Source organism: Manduca sexta, chromosome 18 (assembly GCF_014839805.1).
Source record: "Manduca sexta isolate Smith_Timp_Sample1 chromosome 18, JHU_Msex_v1.0, whole genome shotgun sequence".
Lineage (NCBI taxonomy): Eukaryota > Metazoa > Arthropoda > Insecta > Lepidoptera > Sphingidae > Manduca > Manduca sexta.
This window is the reverse complement of record NC_051132.1, coordinates 14846157-14871128: the sequence shown is the minus strand read 5'-3', so window position 1 is coordinate 14871128 and position 24972 is coordinate 14846157. Positions and strand designations below refer to the sequence as shown.

Sequence of the window (24972 nt, the reverse complement as noted above, 5' to 3'; positions counted from 1 at the left end):
AAGTTGGGGAAATATATTATTTATAGGTTTTATTATTTTATATATTTTTAATGAGTGTTCGAGGTGCGGCGTCTCCTTATTTCCGCGCGTAAGGGAAGACGATCCAACCGTAGTAAAAATACAGGCTAATTATTCGTTTATAATAAAGTAATTGTAACAACAATCCTATTTCTTTACGATACATGTTCGTTTATTTTCTTGAACTTATACACTTTAAAAATTATTAAGCGAAGTAATTACATTTTTTTAAATATTTGACCAAGTTTTATTTGACAATATATGAAGATAATAATCGAAAGGAATTGTTATGTGAAATAAAATGTATAATTTGTATGCGTATTGAGAAATGCTTGCAGATCATTATTATAAATTTTCTTGTAAGTGGTGACCTGGTTTATAAATTGTCGAACTTTAGTATGAATATTGGCCCACATGTCAAAAACATTAATACTGAACCAAAAACTCTATTGTTAAATAGACATTACGATTTTATATTTTTCACAATCTTTGAATCTCAAATAACCTGCAGCATTTTGATGTTATTTTTTGTATCCGTATTATGATTAAATATAAGAATATCCGTGAAAATCCGCGTTTGGGATCCTAATCTTCTTAATAAATGTTACATAATTTGCCATACGTCGCCGGGACCTTAGGGTCCATCGGTGCATCCCAAGGTCACCCTTACAACGACGTGCGCCAGTGTATGAACTGTTATTCGGCGTTGTTACTATTACAATAATATTAATATATATTTTGTTGTTGTTAACTATTTAAGACCGACATGACTGTAGAATAAATATTTGAAATGGTACATATTTTGTTTTCATACCATGATAGTGTCATGCTTGTATGGGCGATTAATATTCTTAATTTTTTTCTGATTATAATTTTTACCTATAAATTATTTTTTTTAAAAATCTGTCGGGTCTGCTTATATTATATATCGTTATGAAAGTTAAGGTGTTTGATCCAAAACTTCATCGAAAACGAATGCATTGAAGTTTCAACATCATTTAACTAGATTTTAAAATATATTTTATTCTAAATAGAAAGTACGTGTAGCTAAATATCATTATCATGTAAACCAGCTTTTAGATAAATTATTTAGATTAACATGGAATTAATGAGAAAATCTACTAAAATAGTAGAAAGTGCTTTAAGCTTACAACATTGGATGGCTTTTAGCGATAAATAAGTAGATTTTAATTATTTGGAGTCTGCGGAATGTTTAAAAGGTAAGATATTCATAATTTCAGTAAAAATATTTAACAGTATCTATACTTAACAGTATTGTATAACATAACAAAATATTTTTAATCGTAAAAAATATCCAATATTTTAAGTGAAATTAAATGTAACAATATTTAATTAGTTGAAAACTATGTCATTTTTAATAAATAATATACATTTAACAACATATTGTTTACGCAATAATATATACCAATAATTATCAATACAAATAGAATACCGTTATTAATTATGAATAACTGTTATAAATAACGTTTTTTTAACAGGTTGAAATAACGCACCTCACGTCGGAGACGTCACGCATAACGATATCCACATACGAGGTCCAACAGCACATGGAGTCCGAGGATAAATACTGTTAATTATTTATTAAGCTAATAACGGTTATTCATTGCAATTGCATCAGTTTGTTTCTATAAATCCCACCAAATAAAATGACAAATATAACGCCATTAATCAAGCATATTATATAATAATCAATTGCATATAAAGACGTCTAGATACGTCAACGTAGAATCAATGTTGCAATGAATGACCGGGAAACCGTTATTTCCAGATTTTACAACTTGTTCAACTAGACGTTATGGATTTAGCTTTTCTACAATGTAACGTGCGCACGTGATTATGCAGTATTATAAGCGTATAGTGGTTTTAGGTGCTTCTATTGTGATGACGGGTACTGGAAAATAAGTTATTCCTAATAGCAGTTAAAAGTTGTGATTAAACTTTGAAATTGGAAATATTTTAAGCTTATTCAGTTAGCACATGGTCTTGGCTAAAAAATACACAAAATTATTTTTTTTAGTCTGAATTTTAGCAATGACGTATAAATACGTCGTGTCTAGCGAATCAATGATAGTTGCCTAAAATATACTATAGTGGATAATAGAACGTTGCTGGTTTTCATTCGATATGGGAGTCAGTTTACGGCTAGTTATTCCATATTCAGCATAATTTGATATGAGGCCATAAAATATATATTTTGTCAGTACCCGTTCACAAAGTATTTAATAGAGCACAGTAAGAGTTTCGAAATATATATAGAATCTCCACTGCCATTGTTGTATCTGATAAAGCTTTATGTTTAAGAAAATACTAACAGATATTTATACTTTTACTTACACTTTAACGAAGCGCAGAGAAAAGATTTGTATAAAGAAATATTAGGGTCCTAGGTTGAGTATAATAACTTGCTTCATGCGTGGTAGTGGAAAGGTATTAAATTTTCAGATTTTAATTAGGTATTTATTATACAAATACTATATGGAGTATAATATTCAGGTTTATTTAAAGCAAAAAATCATATAAGTGTCAAGGAATCTGTAGAAAATTGTTACAGCAGCAACGAACTTAGGAATTGTGTCAAAGTATTAATCAGTTACCTGCGCTTCGCTATGGTTATATACACTAGTAATTGGTTATCTTTCTTTAAGTTCAGCTCAATTTTTTTCATATGAAAATTTGCATGTTCGTTTGCCTCCGCAATCGATTTCAAAATATTTTCTTTTTTATAGACTGATTAATTTTAGATCTGATTTTATTTTCATTTTTATGTGCATGTCTCAAATTACTTAAATCGTTTTAGAATTTAAGTAGACCAATTTATAATCAATGCAATTTTATTTGAGAATAAACTTCTTGAACACGTGTATATCCGTCATGTCGTGACGTCATAATACGTCCACGTCAATATTGCACAATTTTGAAAGGATAATTTGAATAAACAAGTTATGACGTAATAGGGGACCGGACAAATTTTCAGAAGGTGTTTTAAATTGATCATTGTGGATATAAATAGCCAAGAAAAATAGTATTTTGCACAAATAAAGCTTAAAAAGTACATAAAACCATGCCTAAATGTTAAATAGCTATAATTCCCGCGCAAACGCTACATTATGTCATTTCGTCTCGTGTGACGTCATACGTGGATAAAGCAACTTTACAAGTCTTGTCATTTGAACAGTGATTCAATAATGCCAGATTAGTGTTATTTACCCGAGATTTAGGGTAAAACTGAATCAGCAAGGGTATTTTTATGGTAATTATTGCGGTAATTCTACGAGTTAAGGTATTAAAGCTATTGTTTCACGGTATTGTAATAAATATTGAGCTTAAAGAAAGATGTTTCCTACAAAAATTGTAGGCCATGAAACAATTATAATGTTTTATTCAATACAATTTTCGTGTACAGCTAGTTGTTCCTAATAAAATGAGATAATTAAATTAATAATTATTGAAGTGGAAGTGAAGAAAGAAGTGGCGTCTGCATAGATAAGGAAGTAGAAAAAAAAAGTACCGAATTATTTATGATTGGTTTAAGGGTAAAATTTCAAATTGCAAATAATCCTGGGGTAAGAGAAATTATGATCTGGCAACACTGCATAGACCGTGTTATCTCAGGCAATCTCAGGTTACTGTGTAACAACCAGAATTCTATATAAATAAATATTCTATTCCATATCATGTGGCAGCTAAAACATAAATAAATACATCTCATAACCATAACCTCCCTGGGTGTACAAATGATTTACTTAATTAATTGAAATATTCATCGATTTATTTTAAACCGAAACACTATTTTTTATTTACTTACATCAAAGTGATCCTCACAGAACTAAATCGGTGAGTCTGCAGACATTCCGTCGTAGGTTCGTCTTGCTAACTGCGGCCACTTTATTCGTATATCTGCTTTTCGTGGTAAGTACATCAATAAATAATTTGTTTGGTAAAGATATAGAAGTATTATTACATTCAGGTACGACGCACCAACGATATTTTTTGCGGTCCATTATGATTAACGATTAAACAATCTGTAAACGTTAAGCTGGAAGATAGTAACAACGTCCCGTATAAATTAATATTAATTATTAGAGCAGTTCTGTGTCAAAAAACACCTTTAAAGCATTAAAATAACACAACGCGGTATGACATCCAGATGACGTCTGTTTGTTTACATTTACCCACGTGTGACGTCATGCGCCGTGATTGGTGTTTCATTTGCCGTAAAGAATAGACTAAAAATATTATAATTATTGTATTTTATTTATTGATTTAAAAATACAAATCACAACTCTTTTACAAAAACAAATATGAGATAATATTTTTAATATTACAAACTTTACTTTAAACTGAATTTCAGATTTTTCGGTTATACCTGTCCGGTCCCCTATTATATCGCTGGCTAGAAATACAGGGTTCTATGAGTCTCACACTCTTTATATGACATAGAACCTTGTCATTTCCCGCCAGAGAGAAGACAATAAAGCGTTCAAGAGGCTAATTAATTGGAAAATTGGGTTTTATAATTTTCCTTACTTTGTAATTTAAAAACTATTTCTATCTAAAGCCAAATTGTAGCTTGCGTTTGGGTGTTCACTTACTATAGCGAAGTTTACTATGTAAACGAACCGAGTTGTTTTTGTATGTAGGGGTACGTATTATAGATAGTTCAATCAACATCTTAGTGATTTGCCTTTCCTATAACACTTCTTTAAACATTTTGACTTAATTCTACTGAAATGTATTGTTCTTATAATTCATCGTTCAATCAAATAAAATACAACTGAGTGTCTCTTATTTTGTGGATTCCGTAAATATTTGAAAATGGATTTCCTTCAACGTGAGAAAACATTTTTTTTTTGTATTAAACGTACCACTACATGCAAACGATTCGTTTCCTTATGCTAAACTGATTATGGTCGCATTTCGCGATGGTCAGTGATCAACCATGCCAATAATAGGATATGTCGAAGTATTAAGAATTCATGCTATTTATGGTACAAATGAGAAACTTGAAATATTTAATCGTGGCATTTATGGGCTTAATTTTTAAGGCTGGCGACACTATAACCAACACCATAGCGCGCAACACTGATTTAAATTTCAACGTTTTAAAAATGGAACGTGGATTGAGTGTTTTATTATTTCTATTTTATTGGATAATATTTGTATGTTATATACCATGAAACGAATTACTGTCATGATTAATTTTACATACAATTAATTTTGAACAAACAAAATGTTAGTGAAGAATGCCAGAGATATTAAAAGTATTTATTTTTGAGATATGTTGACGCTTAAGAAAACCTTGTTGATATGAATTATTTATACAAATGTTGGTTATAGTCCGCCATATTAGAATACTTTGGATCATGTTGCAAAAAAATTACAACCAACTACAAGTTGCAAAGTATAAACAAGTCTCTTTAGGATCTTTATATGATAGCTTCTTGTGTTTTTGCCACTAATGGGGTAAAGGTCTCCCCACTCATTAAGGGGTTAAGCCCATGCTGGGCCAATGGGTTGGTCGCCAGAGCTCCGCCTGCTATACCTCGTGCAAGTGAAGGTAGCTTTAGTTTATATTAAAATTAAATTGGGCATTATAGGAGTAATTATTTTACAATACAGTCGAAATTTTTTATTGAAAATATAACTGATATTCTATAAAACATTAGCAGCTTAGTGGTTTCTGTTTAGTTTTAAGCGAGTATTATTTGAAATTAAAAATATAAAGACGCTTATTAATGCCTACGTCATATTTAGAGAACGAAAACAAAATGTAACAAATACGTTTTTTTTTCTATTTAATAAAATCTTTAACTAATTCACTTATTTATGGACGTTATTTATCTAAGCTCTATCTTTGCTGTGATAACAAGTCTGTTTCTCAGTGCTGACGGCATGGAAGCCTTCACAGCGCGTAGACATAGGGCCGCTGTGATTGGCTAATATTGAGATACAACTTGAATCTAGTTGGCTGTCAGATAAACAAAGCTGAACAAACAGCAAGCTGTCAGTTAAACAAAGCTGAGAAACAGACTTGTTATCACAGCAGTGCTCCGTCCTTAGATAAATAAAGTCTATGAATAAGGGGGTAAATATTTTATTATCATTTAGTAATTAAGTTAAATGAGTTAGGGTAGATATTAGCTTAAATCTTATTTTGTCGTTCCCTGAACGCCATATACAGCTATCGAAGTTTATAAACTGAGTTATTCAAAGTGTACTAGATCTAACAGCTTTTCTGCAACGTGACCCGAGTTATTCAAACGAAGTATATTATGCGCTCTGGTGTGGCGAAGGGTGAAAAGGAACCCGGCACAACTTATTACTAATAATATGCATAAATGCAGTTTGCAAATCGTTCTCATGATAATTAGATTTTACATTATGCAAGGGAAGCCAGCAGTCGAGTTATACCCTTTGCCTTTGGCGCTGTGTCGTGTGTGGTACCATCAGTTCACATCTTCAACCGACATTCAATGTGTAGCAACTTAATGTGGAAATTTTGTTCCTGTACATTGTATGGGTTTGTCCTTTTTAAATTATCGCTATCATAACTACGTTATACTAACGAGCAATACACCAAAGCCGACAACCTATGTTACCAACTTTGTCGGTGGGCTAGTTGGCGGCTTCAGTCATTGCAAGTCGAAAAAACTTTGTCGGCTCGCGATGAGATGATCGCTGGACAACTGAGCTGAGCGGTTGCGCACGTAAGCCGTCGACGTGCTGTTTGCATGTTGGTGGGCACAACGCGCGGGCGCATGTTGCCGACCTGATTTTCTTCTTATAGGTTGTCGGTTTGTGTCGGCGTGTTTGGTGTATTTTGTGCAAACTTAAGCGTCATTTTTGAGATATTAAGTTATACATATATTTGGAGTCATTGTATTTTTTTAACTTTAAAAAAAAACAACTTAAGTATTGATTCAAGATCGTTTTTGATAACTGTAACCTTACAACCGTCAATTTATTATTTTTATTTACTATAAAAGATCTGTAGTTAATTAATCATTGAATTAATGCATGAAATCATGTTATGTTTATGAGAATAAGAGAGTTGTGGCTGCTTCACTATCTTGCTCTCGTCATACAATTTTAACTGACATTATCACCTTATACATTTAAAATAAAAGTCGAATACGATGTGAGCTGATACAATATTTTATTCGTATTTGAAATCCCGTATAAAGGTCAGTATTAAAAATATGATTATAATATAGTAAATCTAGAAACCGACATCAAAGATTCGTAATAAAATATAAAAAAAAATATAAAATTATCTATGACAATTTTAAAAATTCTGAAACTGATAGAGGCGCGACTTATGAGCACACTCGTAATTGGTCAGTTTGACGTTCAACGCGCCCGATTGGTTCCCTAGTCGACGCTCGTTGTCTATTGGCTTACATGAGTCATGCGGGTACTATATACTTGCGTCATTCGCCCCCACTTCATCTATGCTCATGACTTGTGCCGTTAACTCTATTTTAAAAACATAATTAAAAAAATACGATTATTAAAAATGCAATTTAATATATAGTGCCAGTATCAATAATGCTATTTAAAAATAGAATGGAATTAAAACCACCAGTTCTGAAACGGGATTTCATAAACGAACGTAGATATAAAATTGTTGTTTAATATTTAATGTACAGAGTTTTGTATTTCTCTTGTTGGACGTTTTGCTAGTGCTGTGAATTGTATTGTACTTCAACGTACTATACCTATTTGTATTGTATTGTGTATCGGTGTATTTGTATTGTCAATGTCACGTACTTATCTGTATATCGCGAGAAATAATCGAATTAAATGCGTATTTGAATGATTTTTGTGTTTTATTTTTACTAACCCTATGATATACACGTTAAATACAAGCATTATTCTCGATGTTTTAAAGAACTTGATAGCCCTAATTTGTATTTTGATTAATTACACCGTCTAATAATGTGTAATTTAGGAATATTTAAATAAAAATCTGCGATACTATTGTACCGTTTAAAAAAAATATATAATTTCTTTTTTAATTATTAAATTCATATAACTATTAAATCTTAATATAATTATTACATAATTTTGAAGCTTATAACTATTTATTCTATGATTATTTTTGTGTGGCACATTATTTTTGAAAGCACTTTGTGTTTTATGTGATATTGTGTGCTAATTGGTTTTGGTGAGTGTTGACAATTTCGGTTAAGGTGAGTTTTATGCATGATTATAAAATTAAATTCCATTTGAAATATTAAAGTTACTTGTACTTTAGGGGTGAGAATATTTAATACGCCCACTTTTTAAATTCCACGTAAAATATTATGTATGTCATTGGAGTAAACAGGCTGTTTGCTTGAAAAGGTTTGACTTGTTAATCTTTGCATTTTTACTCAATATAATTTTGAGGTCTCGGGTTCAATTCCCGGTCCGAGCAAAGTGATATTACGTTTATCTACTCATTATCAGCCCGGAGTCTGGAATTTCGTGCACCAGTTGCGCATCGGCCTACCCTTTCGAGGTAACAGGCGTGATGCGTGATTGTATGTGTGTATACTTAAATGTTGCCTCTATAATAAAAACAGTTTGTTTAAATCAACGGTGTTTCATTAATAATATTAAAAAGAGAATATAAAATAAAGGTTAATCGTAATTTATTCAAAAGCGTTCTTAGTTGATTTTTTAATGATTCACCGTCACGGGTGTGAACAGTAATCAGTTACCCAAAAAACAGAAAGTTAAAACTTTGACTTTAATCTTTATTCTCACGCATATTTATTATGTAACCTTCTCAACAACAATCTTTTGTTTAACTATTTTTTTTAATATTTCTTATTATAATAAAATTTAAAAAATAATACTTTTTTTAATTTATTTTGCAGACACGATTGTAGCTGGATAGCTGGTTGCAGAATTCAGTGTTATAGATATAAAGAATAGATTCAACAATACACCCCCAAATATTCCGCTCCTATAGAAAGCGACAAAACGACAGTGCGGCCAATAGCTGTCTCTTATCTGTAATCTTGTAGCATGTGTATGGGTCGATGGAAGCTGTAACTCTTTTACACTTCTGCCTGTATTCAGTTTAAGCTTCGCGTTAATTGTGACAGGTTGGGACGGGGCGGGCCGCTAAGACCCGTCTATAATGGACGCTCTTCTATACCATATGTAATGTAAATTAGATTTTTGTGCTATGACTCGACCCGCAGGGATATTAGCTAATTTGCAATACCTCCTCGCTCTTAGCCTCCCTCGGCTAGTATACGGAAAGGTCCAGTCCATACTCTATGTGATAGTAACAAGAAGCTTAAACTTATACGTAGACCACAAGCTTACACATAAGTGGAGTCAACTAAGAACTCAAATAACATTTACTGAGTCCTTCGTCTCTTTCTAAACATGACTGCTTTCATCAATTAGAAAGATTAAGATCGTCTACAGATTGGGACGGCAAATACGTTGTCTTTAGTTATCTATTCTGCTCTATATTTTTTTTTTATTTTGTGAATAGGAACTAATACCAAAGGAATTTCTTTAATTTCTGTGCTGTTTATTGTGCAGTTCCTTTACGTGCATTTATTACTTGAGATTTTTTTATGTTAGGATATTATTAAAAATAGTATAGTAAAAACCCTTTGTAACTTGTCCCGGTTGTCAGGCTGCCGCGCAAATTAAATGTTGTGTATACCCAAGTGTTTACTTTCAATGTTTCCTGAACTTAGGATATGTTTGCTGTTGGTGTACCTTATTAAATAAGTAAAATAGTTTATGATGTAGAATTCTAGTGAAAACACCATTGTGCTGTAAAATTACTGTAACAATTTTATTTTAATGAAATTTATATAAAACATGTATAAATACCCTTTAATTCTATACGAAGTAAGAAACCAAATACACCTTATTTTTTTGCAAATCGTATATTGAAAAAGGGTCTCGTAAAAATAGTGCACATCATTTTCTTTACATTTTCTGGAAGTTTTACACGAGATGTTACCACGGCACCTGCGCCGATTACCTAGCAACTGGGACCTGTCAAAATGGTTAGGCTAGTGCATTGCTGATTGCTGAATAGTTCTCTTATTTACGGAATTTACATTAGTGCGAAGAGGAAACGAGTTTAGCCCTTTTTTATATTCCGGCGTGGCAAATGATCCACTTTATCTGATGGTACGTAAGTGGTGTATGGTACAGATATTGATTCACGAGAGATGACCGATTATATAATTCCTCGCTAGTCAATATATTATGCCGATTCGTACAAACTTGTAAACACAGAATAATGAAGGTATTTTATATTATAATCGTATATTAAATCGTCCCCTGTTGAGCCCTCCCCGAGCAAACATCCTTGAGCATTCTCTCCGTACATTTACAGCGCATAAGTTACGGACGAGAATATACAAACTTTATGATGAATTTAAAAAAAGCTATTTTGTCTTTTTAAAATTTAAAATATTAAAGTGTTCTTTATTCCATTGTCTCATAGTTTTGGTTGCAAATTATGCGTAATTTAGGACGAGAAACAGGGAATCAACAATTTCAGTGGCATTTTCATTAAAAATGGACGAAAGAAATTCCACATTATAAATAAATTGAAAGAAACAAAGTAAAGATAATTAAAAATTGTAAAAATATTATATTATTTTTTCTATATATATTATAAATATCAAATAGTTTCTAAATATACGGCTAGCGCGCCCTTTTGCTGAGGATAGCGCCTTTAACATAGCATTCTCTACTAAAAAGAGAAAACATCTTTCAGAACTGTGTGGTTTTCCTACACTACTGTTAGGATATTATTCATTTCATAATGATACATGTAAGACTGTTTTACCTCACCGACCTATATATGTTTATTGCTGGGGTACTTTGATTTCTCATAATCAGGAATCCAACCAATCCTAACCTATCATACTAAATGTATAAATCATATCATTATAGATGATGAATGAGTTGAAAAATAAATAAAATTTTAATAAGCAATTATAGCGCATAAGTTCCAAAGATTTTGTAATTTGATATCAAATGGTGGTTTTATTTTTTTTATATTTTATATAAAAGTACAATAAATTATTTTATTAATGGGTGTTGTTTTATTTTGCCTTCGCCGCAAATTCACATATTATAAAATTTGGTACCTTATGTATTATTGAAATAATATTCATGTTAAATAAAAAATATATATTTGCATAAACATAAAAACAAAACAAATTGTGTGACAATATTTTTACCGCTCAACGGACATCATGACCACGTTCCTTTTTACACTATTGTAATGGCACAGTCTCTGCTGATATCTACGGATTTCACTTTCTTTATCATACACAAATTTAGGCAGTTTAGCGACCGTGTGTTCACCATCTTCTTCAATGGTTTTTTCAGCGTATATTTCCAATACAGCTTTCTTTGTTGCGTATGATTGTAATATGTGTGGTTTTCGAACAATTGTTGGTTTCCCTTTAACATTATTCGATTTTTTTACAGTCGCTGAAACATTAGTCGGAGTAGCTTTTAATAAAATAGCTCTATCATCTTCAGAAATATTAAGTGCAATGTTTCTGTTTAAAGTTTTCATGTTCATCTCTTTGCTATCTTTATACGATGATACAAACTTTTTTCTTGTTTCTATTTCAGTATTTTGACGTCTTATGTATCTAGTAGATATTTCTTGATAATGTGCTGATATTGTCGGCTCGTTTCTAATATTCGATTTTGTTTTATTGCAATTGGAATTGCTAGCGTTGGGTGGCCTATTCCAGAAATTTTTGGACTGTTGGGTTTCAACGTCGACTAATTCGGGAGTTGTCATGTTCATGAATAAAATATCGTTTTCAGTTTTTATATCGCAGCTGGTGTTTTCGCTTTTCATTTGCTTAACACGACAGCAGCATTTTCCCTCGCCTAGACCTCGGAGATTTAATCGTTCGGCAAATGTGCTACACATGCAACCTCTTTGCTTTTCTATTCTTTCTTGTTCTCCCTCACTCTTGCTGCATTCGCTATTTTGCTCCTCAGTTGGATAATACTTCGGTTCACTGTCCTCAACGAGTGACAAGATACTCCTAATATTATACGAGGTATTCATACTGTCTGTCTCATTTACAAAATTCGGCTGTAAAGACGCAAATGTGAGGTCTTTCAATAGTTCATTGCTAGTTACGGCCATTTCGTCGTGTTCACTGCTATCTGATGTCAAAATAACTTTCAACATATCACGTAACTGTTTTATTTTATCTTTAGATTTGTCTTTCGTCGCGTGTGCTTTCTCCATAACCTTCTTTAGTAATTCTTTCTTTTGTGCTTTACTTATTGGCTTTTCTATAAACGTGGTGCTGTCTGCATTACTAGAGGTGACTTCAAAGTTGTCAAGATCTTCTGAATTTGAATACAGTGACGCTCGTACTTCTTGGTTTGGAAGGTAACTTTTAAAATCTTCTTCATCTTCATTTTTTAGTTTCTTGTACGTCAAAGATTTTTCATCAAAATGATCAGTCTCTACTTTGTTTATAGATGGGTTGAATTTGGCATCAATCGATGGCGTAGTGATTTTAGAAACTTCTTCGACAAACTCAACTTTACTTTTGTTTTCGCTCGGGTTAGTCTGAGTTTTTAATTTTTCATTCGAACTTGTCAAATCTATTGTGGCCCGTTGTACTGAGAAAACATTGTCTAGAGTCGCTTCCGTACACACGTCACTATAACCTGTTGAGACTGTATGAAACTTATTAGATATATTTTGCGTGAAATCATCATTGTATTTGCCGTTTCTTTTTTTATCTGTTTTTGATTTAAAATTCTTTATTACTATTCGTATATTGACGTCATTTTTGGGACTTGGCTTTACACATAAATGGTTATCGTCGTCTTTAACTACAAATATGTCTTGTGGTGTCGGACTGATTTCACTTTTTTTTATTTGTCCCATGTGGTTATCATTTTTGTTTTTACCTATTTTTAATTCTGTGGTTTTATCGCCTTGCATTATTTTTAATTTAAATTGAATTTCAACTAAATTAGCAACGCTTGAGTCACTTTTGTTCTCTACTTCTTCGACTTTCTCTCGTTCCTGAGAAGTCTGCACATTCTTTATTGTGATTGGAGTTGAACAACGATTTACATCGGAAGTTTTGTACATGTCCCCTAACAGGGATGGTCGACAAGGCTTACAAGATTTTCTGTACTCTCTACGTTCATAAAGTGTATTTCCGTCGTCGTCTTTGACTTTAATGTTCATCCCTTCCCGTATCTCTTCTGTACTTGGTGTAAGTTCCTTCATTCTTATAGTAATTCTCTCCTTTGAGTTTAATTGTATTACACCATCTTCGATGTCATCGTCGTCGACGGCTGAACATTGTTTTGAACAGGTCTTTTTACTTGGTCGTTGCATCTTAAGGTTTTGATTATCCGGTAATATACGTTTATATTTAGATGGTTCTACGGGCAAGAGAGGTAAAACTGGAGACTCGGGTTTTTGGGGCGAAGCACATGGGCTAGTACATTTAAGGGGAGAAACTTTCTTGGGCGGTTTTACATCAATTCTATTCGCACAGTCGCCACTACATTCCCCTTCACTTTGTATGTTTTTAGGTGCTATAGTCTGCCTTGAATACTTTGGCGATAGTGGACAATCGTCATTACACTTGTACGACTTTGAACTTTGACTTTTCTTTGCTGGTGCTGGTGGTGGCAAAATGGGTAGATCCAACGTTGACTGATCCGATTTTTGGCTTTTTAATGGCCATGGAAATTGCTCGGAGTTCGATGGACTAGGTGGTTTCTTACATGATGGTCTATCACACGGTGAGGAAGAGCGTGATTCCATTTCTTCTTTTTTCTTTTTAACAAGACATGGTGGTACGGGGCAGACGAGTGGTTTGAGTTCCTCTTTAGCAACGCTTGGAATTTTTGGGCAATAGTTCGGAGTATTTTGTGCGTAATCCGTAGATTTTTGACATGATTGAGATTTCCTACATGGTGGGAAATGTGGACATAATATAGACGGCTGTTTTGTGGCTGGATTTGCCAGTGGTGGTGGTTTTTCGTCGGTTGGCGAACTGCTATCTTCGGTATCGACGTTAGGAGAATTTCCTTCTAGTATTGATCGACATTCTTGACATGGTGGTCCGTTTTCAAGATTATCGGCAGTCAGACAAGGAGGCATGACAGGTTCTTCAGGTTCAGGCGGAGGAGGTTCCATGCATTTATTTTTAATTGGCTGTAAGTCTTTCTTCATACTTGGTAAAGGAATGATAGGACTGCACGGTGGATTTGGATTGTCTAAGCACACAGGTCTGCAAGGTGGGTCAGGAATTTCACATGATACTGGATCCACAGTAGCATGTTTTGGACAAATTCCTGCAGCTTCTCTACAAACATCGCAGCCACTCGCACCCCTGAACATGAGTATGCCCGCTGGTGATCCCTCCGATTTGGATACGTATTCATACGTCCCGTCCTCTTTCATAGACACGTGCTTTTTACAAGGTCTTGGCCTTGTTTCCATCCCTCTACTGGCCATTGTTGACCTGGACATTTCCGCCGTCAGACCTTGCGCCTCCTTGTCTTCAATACTCGGTATTGAGTACGGTTTGACGTCACAATAGCTTGAGCACGTCCATTTCGACTTATCACTCGACGCATAAATCTTGCGTCTTTTAAATACTTCTAAAGAATCTTTAGGGAGAACTCTTTTGCCACAATTATTTATGGTAGATTTTTTTACTCTTAACTTTCTTAGCCATTTACATTTGAAAAATTCTATGTCTGCAGGCTTTAGTTCTTCGTAGTCCGTCAAGTCTTGACCGGGGCATACAGAGTCACAGCCGTTGCTTGAAGGAATTATAGCTGAAGTTTGAAAATCATCGTAAATATTTGGACATGACTTCGAACCGTCTCCTTGGTTATGATAACTGCGTTCAGATTCCTCTGAATTGCATCTTAGGTGAGAATCGCTGACGCACCACGAGAAAAGATCCATGCCTAGAGGAGTCCAGTGACGATAATAATCTTGTAAATAGCTCTCGGCAAATTCGCAAGTCTTTTGGTTCTTTTTTAAATTCGTTTCTGATTCTTCGTCGGTCAGGTAATCTTGAATTTTTAAGCTGGAATAACATTTGCAGTTGGTTTATTTTATTTTAAACATCGATGATTAATAGAAACTAAGGTTCTAGCTAGGGAGTATTACTATTTAACTTAGCTTCATTTCACTAGAATAAAAGTATAAATATCACATGAAATGAATTATTTTGATATGTGTTGTGGAAGCTGACTACCATATTCATACGAAACTTCTACACGAGATTTTGCGCGGGTTTAATTAGCTACGAGTAAGAGAGAATTCTTTACTTACATAGGCTTTCTAATTTCTCTCAAATCTCTCTGCGTTATAATACCAACACCTATAACGTCGCACCGCTTCGGTATATTTACATCGCTGCCCTGAATGACCACGTCTCTCCTCGCTGCCGGTCCTTTAATAACGGTCTCCAAAATATTTGGTTCCAAGACGTGACTCGTTTTTTGAACCATCAATTTAACATCGTCAGCCGGATGATCGCCTGTTGCCATATCTTTCTTATTTCGTTTAGAGTCAGCCACACTTTCATATTCTACGATTTTGAACACTTCTTCATCGCTTGAAGGTTTTCTATTTTCGTCACTGCTTGATTCGATAAAAAAGTCTTTCGGAATATCTATTCGCAAGTACTCTGAACTAGATTCTTTAGGAGAGTGAACTACATGTTTTGTGTGTAGAACAACTTCTATTTTCCGTGAAAATGCTTTAGCTTTATCGATGAACCATTTTTGTGCCGATGTTCTCATTTCTGTTGTTTGTTTTGATCTCATATTTTTTACTTTCCTACATTTTTGTTTAGGTGCATCTACAACAGTATTTGGTATCATCCAAGCCTCAATTTCTTGATGTGCAAAGTTTACGTGCTGTGTTTTGGACCTGTAAAATGATGATTCGCCAGTAGTTACTTCACTTCTTGATCTAAAAACAATACCAGTATCTTGGTAAACAGTATCCATTAGTTCAAAGATAGTGCTACTGCTGGTTGCATAGGTTTTGTTGTTCCATCTAATTTGGACACTGTTTTTGGATTCTATTGCATGAGTAAGGTACTTATGAAGCCACTGCTTGCGAAGCATGTCTTCTGATATATGAATTTTTTTCTTTGATTCATTGGGAGTAAATTCGTTTCCGTCTATTTTTATCGTAAGGCCGTCTCCAACTTCACAGCGTCCTGCTGTTAATCCTTTCTTTGATTTGTAAGGTTTAGATTTCTCTTTACTCTTCTTTTTGAAAAAGAAAAACTTTCTTCCGTCTTTCTTGACTGTTTTTTCTAATTTTAATTCTGCTTTCTTTTCTGGTTGTTTTGTAAACGTGTTTACTCTTTGATGAGAAGATATAGGAGATGATCGTTTTTTGTAGGTATCTTCTTCTAAATTAAATGTCTTACCCCACAATTTGAACATCCCTTTAACTCCTTGACAATCGCTGTCATCATTACCTATCTGAGACCATTGTAAGCTGTCTTTATCTTTCTTTTCAGTAGAGGATCTCTTACGCGAAGTACTTGGTTTGCAATTAGATTTTTCGGGTTCATTGTTGAAATGAAATGGACTATAAGTTTTTGTATTTGAGTAAGATCTTCCCTCTAAAGACGGAGGATCGGATGCTATAGATACGTCCTTTCTTATAGGAGCACCGACCTGATTGGACTCTTTATTAGGAATATTAGCATTCTTTTTAGAGTCTTCTTTCTTAACTTTACCTCGCCTTAAAGCTTCGAACCTACGGCGCAGTACTGAGGCACTCTTCATATCTGACATAGGTTTTTCATTGGGTCTTTTGTCTTTACCTTTTGCTGAAAACATTTTTCTATATTCTCTTTCCAATTTATTCTCCATTGGATCAACAGACGTACCACTCTGTTTATAATCGCTAGGATTTTCTAAGTTATGGACATGTTGTAGCAAAGAATCTGAGGAAACAGCTCTATTCACTAGATTTCCTTTTTTATCTTTCATTTGGGAATTTTCTGGTACAGGTGCTTGATCTTTGCTACATCTTGGATCTTGAGCATTATTAACTGGTTGTTTGATATCAGATATTTCTATATTGTCTGTATTTTTGGCATTCTCTTGAGCATTATCAATTTCAGTTTCAACTTGCGTTGTAATAGTTACCATGTCCTTACCAATGGTGTTGCTCGCGACTTCTGTGTTTATCCTCCAGTCGCTAGGACTTGTGGCTCCAGACCTTGTTTGTACTATAGGAGATAATTTCTCATTCAAAACGCATCCTGTATTGTATTCTATGTTGCCTCCAACGCATTTCGATGACGTTTTCTTCTGGTCATAATAACCACTTCTGGGGATAGGCCTTGTCTTACCTTGAAGGGGAAAAGTTTATATTTGCTATATCAATAAATTCCAAAAAATATTATAACGACTTATTTGGTATCGAAATTCATTGAACGTGAGCAACAAACAATATAAGTGCTGATATCTTAATTTTTTTTTAAGCTTGTAGAAAACACGTAGAGTTTTTTGAACAAAGTGTGTATAATTAACGTTGCAATTAGCGTGGTAAATGAAAATACTAACGTGTAACAAAAGCGGAAAGATCCTCACTGCCAATGCCTCTCTCATCAGTTTCAGGCAAATATATTCTTCTTACTCTCTTCCTTTGTAACGCCTTGATGCTTCCAACACCAATATCTGTAACACTTTTTGTTCCATGGTACGCGTAAACCTGTTTCGAATATCCGGTAAAGTACATGTCTCTCTTTTTTAATGTTCCTGCATTTTGACAAGCGCATTTCACGTTTCTTTTAACATCGTATTGGCAACCGAAGTCTTTGAAGTAGGGACGTCGCTCGTCTTGTATTTTATTATAATAAACTTCGTACACTCTCTCGGTGCGCTGCTCCTGTTTCGCAACAGAAACAGCTTTATTTTCTTTCATTTCTTCTTATTTATCATTATCATTTCATTTTGTATATTTTTCTCAATTTTCAACTGTTGTAAATACTCTTGTGAATTTTATATCGAATAGGTATTTAATCTTCCTTAAATAGAAAAAACTAACATTCAATTATTAATTCAAAGAAATAACCTAGCGCTAAACCAAAGTCAAGCATCATGTAACGACCGATTTTTTTGGGTGCGACTGCAACGTCCTTCATACCTGGCCAATGACCTAATAACTCAAGATCAGATCAAAGAGACTTATAGCCTTTAGCATGAATACCAAGCAGGTCGGTAGCTTAGTCGTAAGATTTACGTGTGTACGTTTGTACTGTGGCATTGGCATGCGCATATGTCCAGGAGACCTCAGAAGTTAAGCCTCATAATACTAGCAGATTGCACAAGGTACAATGTCTTTCAGACCGGCGAATAATAGAGCCGGTAGGTAGGTACAGGCTTCCGAGCAGTGCTACTCATTTACAGCCCTTTTCAACCTACATCCCAAAGTCCGTCTCACCACCTATGTATTAGCCTCTCTAGCAAGCCAAATATCTTTGATCTATTTTGCTACTGGACAAAGAACGTCTCGCTTACCACGTTTGGGATGAGATCAGAGCTACATATTCAATGATTTACATAAGTTTCTTTATCTTACCAATTTTCCAGAATCCTCTAAAATTAGATCTTGCAATTTTTATTTTTTCTAATACAGAGAATTTTTCTTTAGCTATCTGTCATTATATATGTGTCATGAAAGCGACATGAATGACAGCGTAGAAAAAAGAGAAATAAAATAATACATCTCAAAGAGTATTATAAATAGAGTTATAATTAGGTATGGTAACCTGTTTTCTTTCTACGAAAGACGCCTATGGAAAAACGGAAATAAAAAAAAATATTGTCGAATTTGACAATTTATTACACATTTTATATTCATGACAAACATTTATAAATGTTAATATACTGTAAATTCATGCCACATAAAAGGTAAGAAACTTAAAAATTAGAGTTTTTACATAAAATTTTTGGTTGAACTTTTACGTCGCAAAAGATGGTAGCTTTAAAGAATTTTGAGCAACTTTTTTCTTATTCAGAATTAAATTGAATTTAACATTACAATTATACGGATTACCTATTTGATTGCATTTTCGTTGTTAATTTTTATTTTTTTATTATCTTTGCATTTTAGGACTTAACACTCATATGACACCAAGAGAAATATACAAGAGTGTACACATAGAGATAACTACTTACAAAAGCAACATATATCAATCTACAGATATGAATGGACAAATATATCCCAAACCTTACTTTAACAGATTTATATGTGACCTGTGTCTAAATTCCAAACCAGAGAGAGAAACTGTACAGAATAGAAAGACAAAAACATGTCCAATTTGTCAAAGAAATATAACTGCGAATAAAATTACTAACGATATTGCAGAAAATAAAGAATTTAAGGTAAAAAAGAGTAACTCGAAAGAAGTCCAAACACAATCAGATACAAATCCAAATTTTGATTTGTTAGATGAAGTATTAAAAGCTTTTAAAAGCAAGAAAGAAATAGATGTGAAAACTAAACTTTCCAAAGATGTGGAGACATCCACAGACGATTTAAACGGCAAAGCAAAACTAACGTGCAGTAAAGTATTTTTGTACTCAATTGGTGACAATAAAACCGATTATAAAGTATGTACTGTAGTTAATAGCTACCCATCTGAAGGGAAAAAATCCATTGAATTAATCAAACATAAATCATCCTCCATACCTCAAATGAAAATGGATGAATTGAAACATGCATTAAGAGAGAAGACAAAATCCAAAGACGCAATAGAAGAAGTAAATAGAATGTTTGCTACCGTAAGAAAATATGATTTAGAAAACTCGAATGATAATAACAGACCCATGATCAGGCATGGACCTCGAGTGTTACCAGTCGTTAAAACTAAGCCGATAGTGGAGTGCAAGTATTGCCAAGTTAATTGCATGTCAAGCGGTGATTCGGCAAATGAGTGTTACCATAGAAAAAATGAGAATAAATGCGAGAAATGCGTTTATATGCTGTGTTGCCACTACAAAAATAACACGAAACTGATGCAAAATGATGTGGTACTGTGTGAAAATTGTAGAGAAAAACACTCTTGTGAAAAATGCATCGATTATAATAATTGGGAGGAAGCTAACTAATTTATTTTTGTATGTTTTTATTTTATTTCCTTTTACAATAAATAATTTATTGATTTGTTGTTTTTGAAAATCTGAAATTTTTTCCTAAATCACAAGTCATTTTATCAATGGAATAAGAAATAAAGAAATAATACAATTTATTAGTAAAACGTCTTAGAACATTTAAAAGTAAAAGCTCTCCGAAGATAATTTAGTCTTGTCTCCCCTGTTGTGTTTGGCTTTGTTTCTCTCTAATCTCTCGCTGTGCGCCTTTTCCCAGTCACGTGGTGTACCCCTACTGAAAAAAAAATCTATCATAAAATGATGTATCATGTATGTCGTTCCTAAAGGTGCATGTAATGCAGCTCAAATATAAAATTGATCAAGACGGTGATACTCTCTAGACTACTTGTACGACTCAGCGGTTGTCATTCAATTAGATTTCACCAGCAATAGTTAATTAATAACTGCTACATCGTCTATTGCAGTACAGCTTTGAATATTAAAGATTGCCTTTGTCGTCGTCGCTGTCATTTCGAACGTCTTTTCTCTTGCCTAAGGACATGGCATAATAGGGCGCGTCCATATCTGACGAATGATTGTGTATGCACGCACTAGCGCGCGCCTTGTGCGAAACATCTAGTAAAGACGCACGCAAACAGTTCAATTTGTTACAATAATCTCATACAAGCAAATTGGACGCACCCAAAATTAATCTAACAATCTTTAACTTACTCTCCAAGCCCCAGTTCGAAAAGCGTTTCATTGCCGCTCAAACGCTCCCGAGCACTCTTAGCATCGATTTCTTTTTTTAACACTTTCGTCAACGCATTTGAAGAATCAGCAAACTTGCACATACAAGCGTTCAACGTCTGCATCTTCGCCAATAACTCTTCTTTACCACTATCCGTTGGCCCATCTATCAACTTCTCCAGTTCTTTGGAAATCATCCTGCAGTTATTTTTCAAATCTGGTATATCAGACCACGTTATGTCAGTATTGGTTATTGCATGTTTCATTATTTTGATCTTTGGCGTGATTGTTTCTACTATAAATTCTCCATCTTCTATTACATCATCAAGCGGCTTGTAGTACGGTTGTCGGACTCCGTAAACTGTCGGCAAGGGATCTTCGGAAAGACCATCTTTTGTTTTAGCCATCACGAGTTTAAGAAGGATGTCGAGACCGATTTTATGGTCGTTTAGGAGATGACGATCTAGGGCTGTTATTCTGAAAATAAAGACCATTTTATTCATCTAACATCATTAAGTAAATTTATGAGACATATTTTAATGTTTGTGAATTTATCGTTCGCTTTAACGGTGAAGGATAACGTCGTGAGGAAACCTGCACATCTGAGAAGTTCTCTATAGGAATTTCGAAGGTGTGTGAAGTCTACCAATCCGCACTAGGCCAGCGTGGTGGACTAAGGCCTAATCCCTCTCAGTAGTAGAGGAGGGCCGTGCACAGCAGTGGGCAAGTATATAATACAGGGCTGATATTATTATTTTAATGTTATTATTAATATTTGTATCAGTATTGTTTTCACAATTCGACATCTGCCTAACGCCCAATCTAAGCGATGATCTATTTGATGTTGTGTGTCCGCATCAAATTGACTACGTCACTCCATGTCACTTAAATATACTGACAGCCTTCAAAGAGCTTATATAAAAGTAAGGTTACAACAAATTGCGTACCTGTCCGCATCAAAAGAGCACAAGTGACATCCATACGTTTCTTTATGTAGCTCCTTTGGGCTTGACACGCCACTCGTTCGAGAAGAATCTGATTTGAAAGCTTTTGAAGTGCATTCGCTGGGAACTGACAGTTCCTGAAAGGAATAGAGTTTATTACAATCAATAATTATGCCTGGAACAATTGGTAAAGGCGAATTAGTGTTCCCTGAGACTCGCCATCACCCCTCGGCGTTTAAAAATGGGTAGTACTGCCGATCCTGGTTTGCAGGAGTTGTGTGGGCGGGATAGTCTCTGTCCCACAATCTTCTTACGGAAATTGCTAAATAATCAATTTACCAATTTTTATAAACATGAACGAATCTTGGTAAGACTAGAAACGGACGTTTTCTTAAATCTTAAACTTATATTAAACAGTTTCATGTTGAGCTTTATAAGCCATTTATACTTGACACTCAATCTTAATTTTCAATCTGATCCCGAGAATAAACCAAAATAATTCATTTGAAAGTATTACAATAAAGCTTTAGTCTGATATTTCAGTTTTTGTCTTAGATCGAAAATAACTATTGGAAGTGTTTATTTAAATGAATGGTAAGCCGCCAATACGATATTCAAGCAAAATACTGTATAACAGCATTTTCAACTAAGATCACATATAATAAAAAAGAGCATAAAATACGTTTATATCAGTGGAGATGCTTCCACTCTCCTCTGGATGCGCGAACAACGTCCGACTGCGAGCAATCCGGGCACGAAGCTTGTCGAACAGCCGGATTGCAGACGAAGTCCGGGACACTGAAAAACAATTGTTTTTTTGCAGGAAGACTAAAAATCAAAAAAATAGAAAGCTTGGCAACATATATAAAAACATCAGACAGTGGTATCACGTATAAGACGCCTTAAGACTTTACCAATCTTACTTATAAAAATTTAGCAAAGCTTTGCTTAGTTAAAACACACATTTACTTGATCAGTGAAAATCAAAACCCGCCATCTTGCCTCTTAATAAGTTTTAAACTAACAAACCGGTGATGTTTTTGACAGCTATTTAAGCAATTCTTAACCACCTCTTAACGCTAAAACAAGTTTGTAAGCTAAGTACAATAGTGTAAGCAAAGTTAAGTAGGATTATATGCGTATATGCTTAGGGTCGTAGTAAAAGATATAATTAATTACGCTCTCAAGTGCTGTATCAGCTGAAACGCTGTCAAATTAAATTCAGTATTTTAAGATCGTCGCTTTAATGACAAATATCAACACCTCAAATATCTTAAGGCACAATATACAACGGATCTTTACAGCTAAGTTTCATCTATTAAACAACGCTGAGAACACGCTAAATTAAATAATTACATTGAATGTCTGCTTGAGATCTTACTCAAAGATGAGATCGATTTATGAATACGGCCCTAGGAGTCATAATGCCCAACAGTGGTGAAAGGTGAAATTTTCTGAAGAGGAATTCGACACAACAGATTGGTACTAATATGAACAAATGCTGTCTGCCAATCATTTTAACGCTAATAAGATTCTACATAAAAGGAGGCTGGTAGGAATGTGGTTATATGGATCATTCGCTACTGATACCCAGTGATTACCTACTCTGGCTATCAGTGCAGACCCCAACAATACTTGCTCTTTGCTGCCTTGCTGCAGATATATACATATCATGGTACATACTTGTAGCAATGCTAATATTCAAATATGTAAAAGACTTGTGTGTATTGTGGTGATAAAAGAAACACTTCAGATATAATTGTAACGTCTCACATTTTAATCCTTTGCCCTCCTTGTTGTCTAAATACGGCGAGTTCAAGGTAGAGGCCCGTGGCATGGTGTTGGATTTATCCTGAAAAATCAGGAAAATTTGATACCGTCACTCTTCTCTCATAAATAAGCATATACGGGGTGATAACATTGATTCGCAGAAAACTGACGTAACGGCAATTTTGCTATTGTGTTTCGCACGGCCTATGAGATTGGTGAACGCCACGAATTTCTACCCCCTGTATGTTTCCTAAAAATATCGAAAATTATTCCTCATATTGTATGAATAATGGATAGCGATGATTACTTAATCATCTGATGCAATAGCTCAAATTAATTAAGGTTTTTTGCTTAAAAAGAATGTTGCCACGAGAAATCTGTCAAAACCACACTGTTACCTCAATCATATTAAACGCAATTACATATATTCTATCGTAGACTTATGTAAATAAATTATTACTCTAACCGCACGTTTACTAACGTCGAATCTATCTGTGGAAGAGGTGTGGAAATGGGTTTTGGGCTTCTTAAATGGGACTAAAATAACGTTATCTAACGCCAATACTTATGATCTAAATATAAAAACTTATAGAATTATGTTGAATCATTTATTCAAAATGGCGGTTAACTTGCTACATACGCTTTAGATGACAATTACCGCTAATACATTAGTCTTGAGTGGAGCCAGCACGTCGTCCACTTCTCCCATGTGGTGAAGCTGCCGGTGCATCATGAGGGCGCTCTCGAACTGCGATGTGAACGTACATTGCGAACAACTGGAACCAAATCATGACCAATAGTTCGTGTTTTTGTTATTCTTTGTGTTGCAAAACCGAAATATACTACGATTTCTTGTAAGTTCTTATTTTATTATATTGTATAATATTTCGTTATAATTGATATATTGCAATTAATTCAAAGGTTATTTTTAAATTTTTCCATGAAACGATTTTATGATTTAAAATTAAGTGGACTTTCAAGAATTCCTTTACCTTGCTCTTAGATAGACAGAAACACGATTTTCGTACTAAGTTAAGGAAGCAAGAATATTCTACTTCTAAAAGCAATGCAAAAAGTAAGCAAAAAGCATTGATTGTATATAACAATAATAACAGCAGTTGAAATCATCGCAGCACTTCCTAAATGTGGTAATATCGCTTAGATAAATGTGCAAAACTAGGCTAAACGCCGCGGTTTCCATAAATGTTACACCACTTGATTCATTATGGACAAGACATGACAATTATACATACCTGTAAGACATAATTGTAAAGTTAAAAATAAAAATACAAATATTAAAGTTGACTATTTTGACAGCTTCGAGACGAAGTTTATATTG

At 34.0% G+C, this 24972-nt stretch overlaps 4 protein-coding genes across 6 annotated transcripts in view; 2 read left to right on the top strand and 2 right to left on the bottom strand.

Moving 5' to 3' along the window:
• Window positions 1-1738, top strand: part of LOC115440301 (phosphatidylinositol 4-phosphate 5-kinase type-1 alpha) — a 50237-nt gene extending 48499 nt beyond the window's left edge. For all 3 annotated transcript variants that reach the window (XM_037439830.1, XM_037439829.1, XM_037439828.1), the window contains one exon: window positions 1518-1738. In XM_037439830.1, the coding sequence (XP_037295727.1) occupies window positions 1518-1613 (96 nt within the window). In that variant the 3' untranslated portion in view covers window positions 1614-1738. The remainder of the gene's footprint in view (window positions 1-1517) is intronic.
• A 9513-nt stretch (window positions 1739-11251) lies between these two features.
• LOC115440295 lies at window positions 11252-18792 on the bottom strand. Its single transcript, XM_030164542.2, has 4 exons — window positions 18656-18792; window positions 17638-18097; window positions 15374-17423; window positions 11252-15125 (listed from the first exon to the last, which is right to left on the bottom strand). Exons 2-4 carry the CDS (start codon window positions 17996-17998, stop codon window positions 11252-11254), a joined length of 6285 nt encoding a protein of 2094 aa, XP_030020402.2. The 5' UTR covers window positions 17999-18097; window positions 18656-18792.
• An 89-nt stretch (window positions 18793-18881) lies between these two features.
• Window positions 18882-20187, top strand: LOC115440298. The gene is made up of 2 exons (XM_030164544.2): window positions 18882-18987; window positions 19190-20187. The coding sequence occupies exon 2, from the start codon at window positions 19204-19206 to the stop codon at window positions 20185-20187; it is 984 nt and encodes a 327-aa protein (XP_030020404.2). The 5' UTR covers window positions 18882-18987; window positions 19190-19203.
• Window positions 20188-20307: 120 nt separating this feature from the next.
• Window positions 20308-24972, bottom strand: LOC119189740. Its single transcript, XM_037440232.1, has 7 exons — window positions 24887-24972; window positions 24292-24409; window positions 23637-23715; window positions 22546-22661; window positions 21867-22000; window positions 20902-21396; window positions 20308-20464 (listed from the first exon to the last, which is right to left on the bottom strand). The coding sequence occupies exons 1-7, from the start codon at window positions 24895-24897 to the stop codon at window positions 20350-20352; spliced, it is 1068 nt and encodes a 355-aa protein (XP_037296129.1). The 5' UTR covers window positions 24898-24972; the 3' UTR covers window positions 20308-20349.

Coding starts and splice junctions, on each gene's coding strand:
- LOC115440295 (XM_030164542.2), bottom strand. CDS start 17,998: ATGAAAGAAAATAAAGCTGTTTCTGTTGCGAAACAGGAGCAGCGCACC. Junction 17,424..17,637: donor TCTTTCCGCTTTTGTTACAC/GTTAGTATTTTC, acceptor TTCCCCTTCAAG/GTAAGACAAGGCCTATCCCC. Junction 15,126..15,373: donor AGAGAAATTAGAAAGCCTAT/GTAAGTAAAGAA, acceptor ATGTTATTCCAG/CTTAAAAATTCAAGATTACC.
- LOC115440298 (XM_030164544.2), top strand. CDS start 19,204: ATGACACCAAGAGAAATATACAAGAGTGTACACATAGAGATAACTACT.
- LOC119189740 (XM_037440232.1), bottom strand. Junction 22,001..22,545: donor GCATCTCCACTGATATAAAC/GTATTTTATGCT, acceptor TATTCCTTTCAG/GAACTGTCAGTTCCCAGCGA. Junction 21,397..21,866: donor TGCTCTTTTGATGCGGACAG/GTACGCAATTTG, acceptor CTTTATTTTCAG/AATAACAGCCCTAGATCGTC.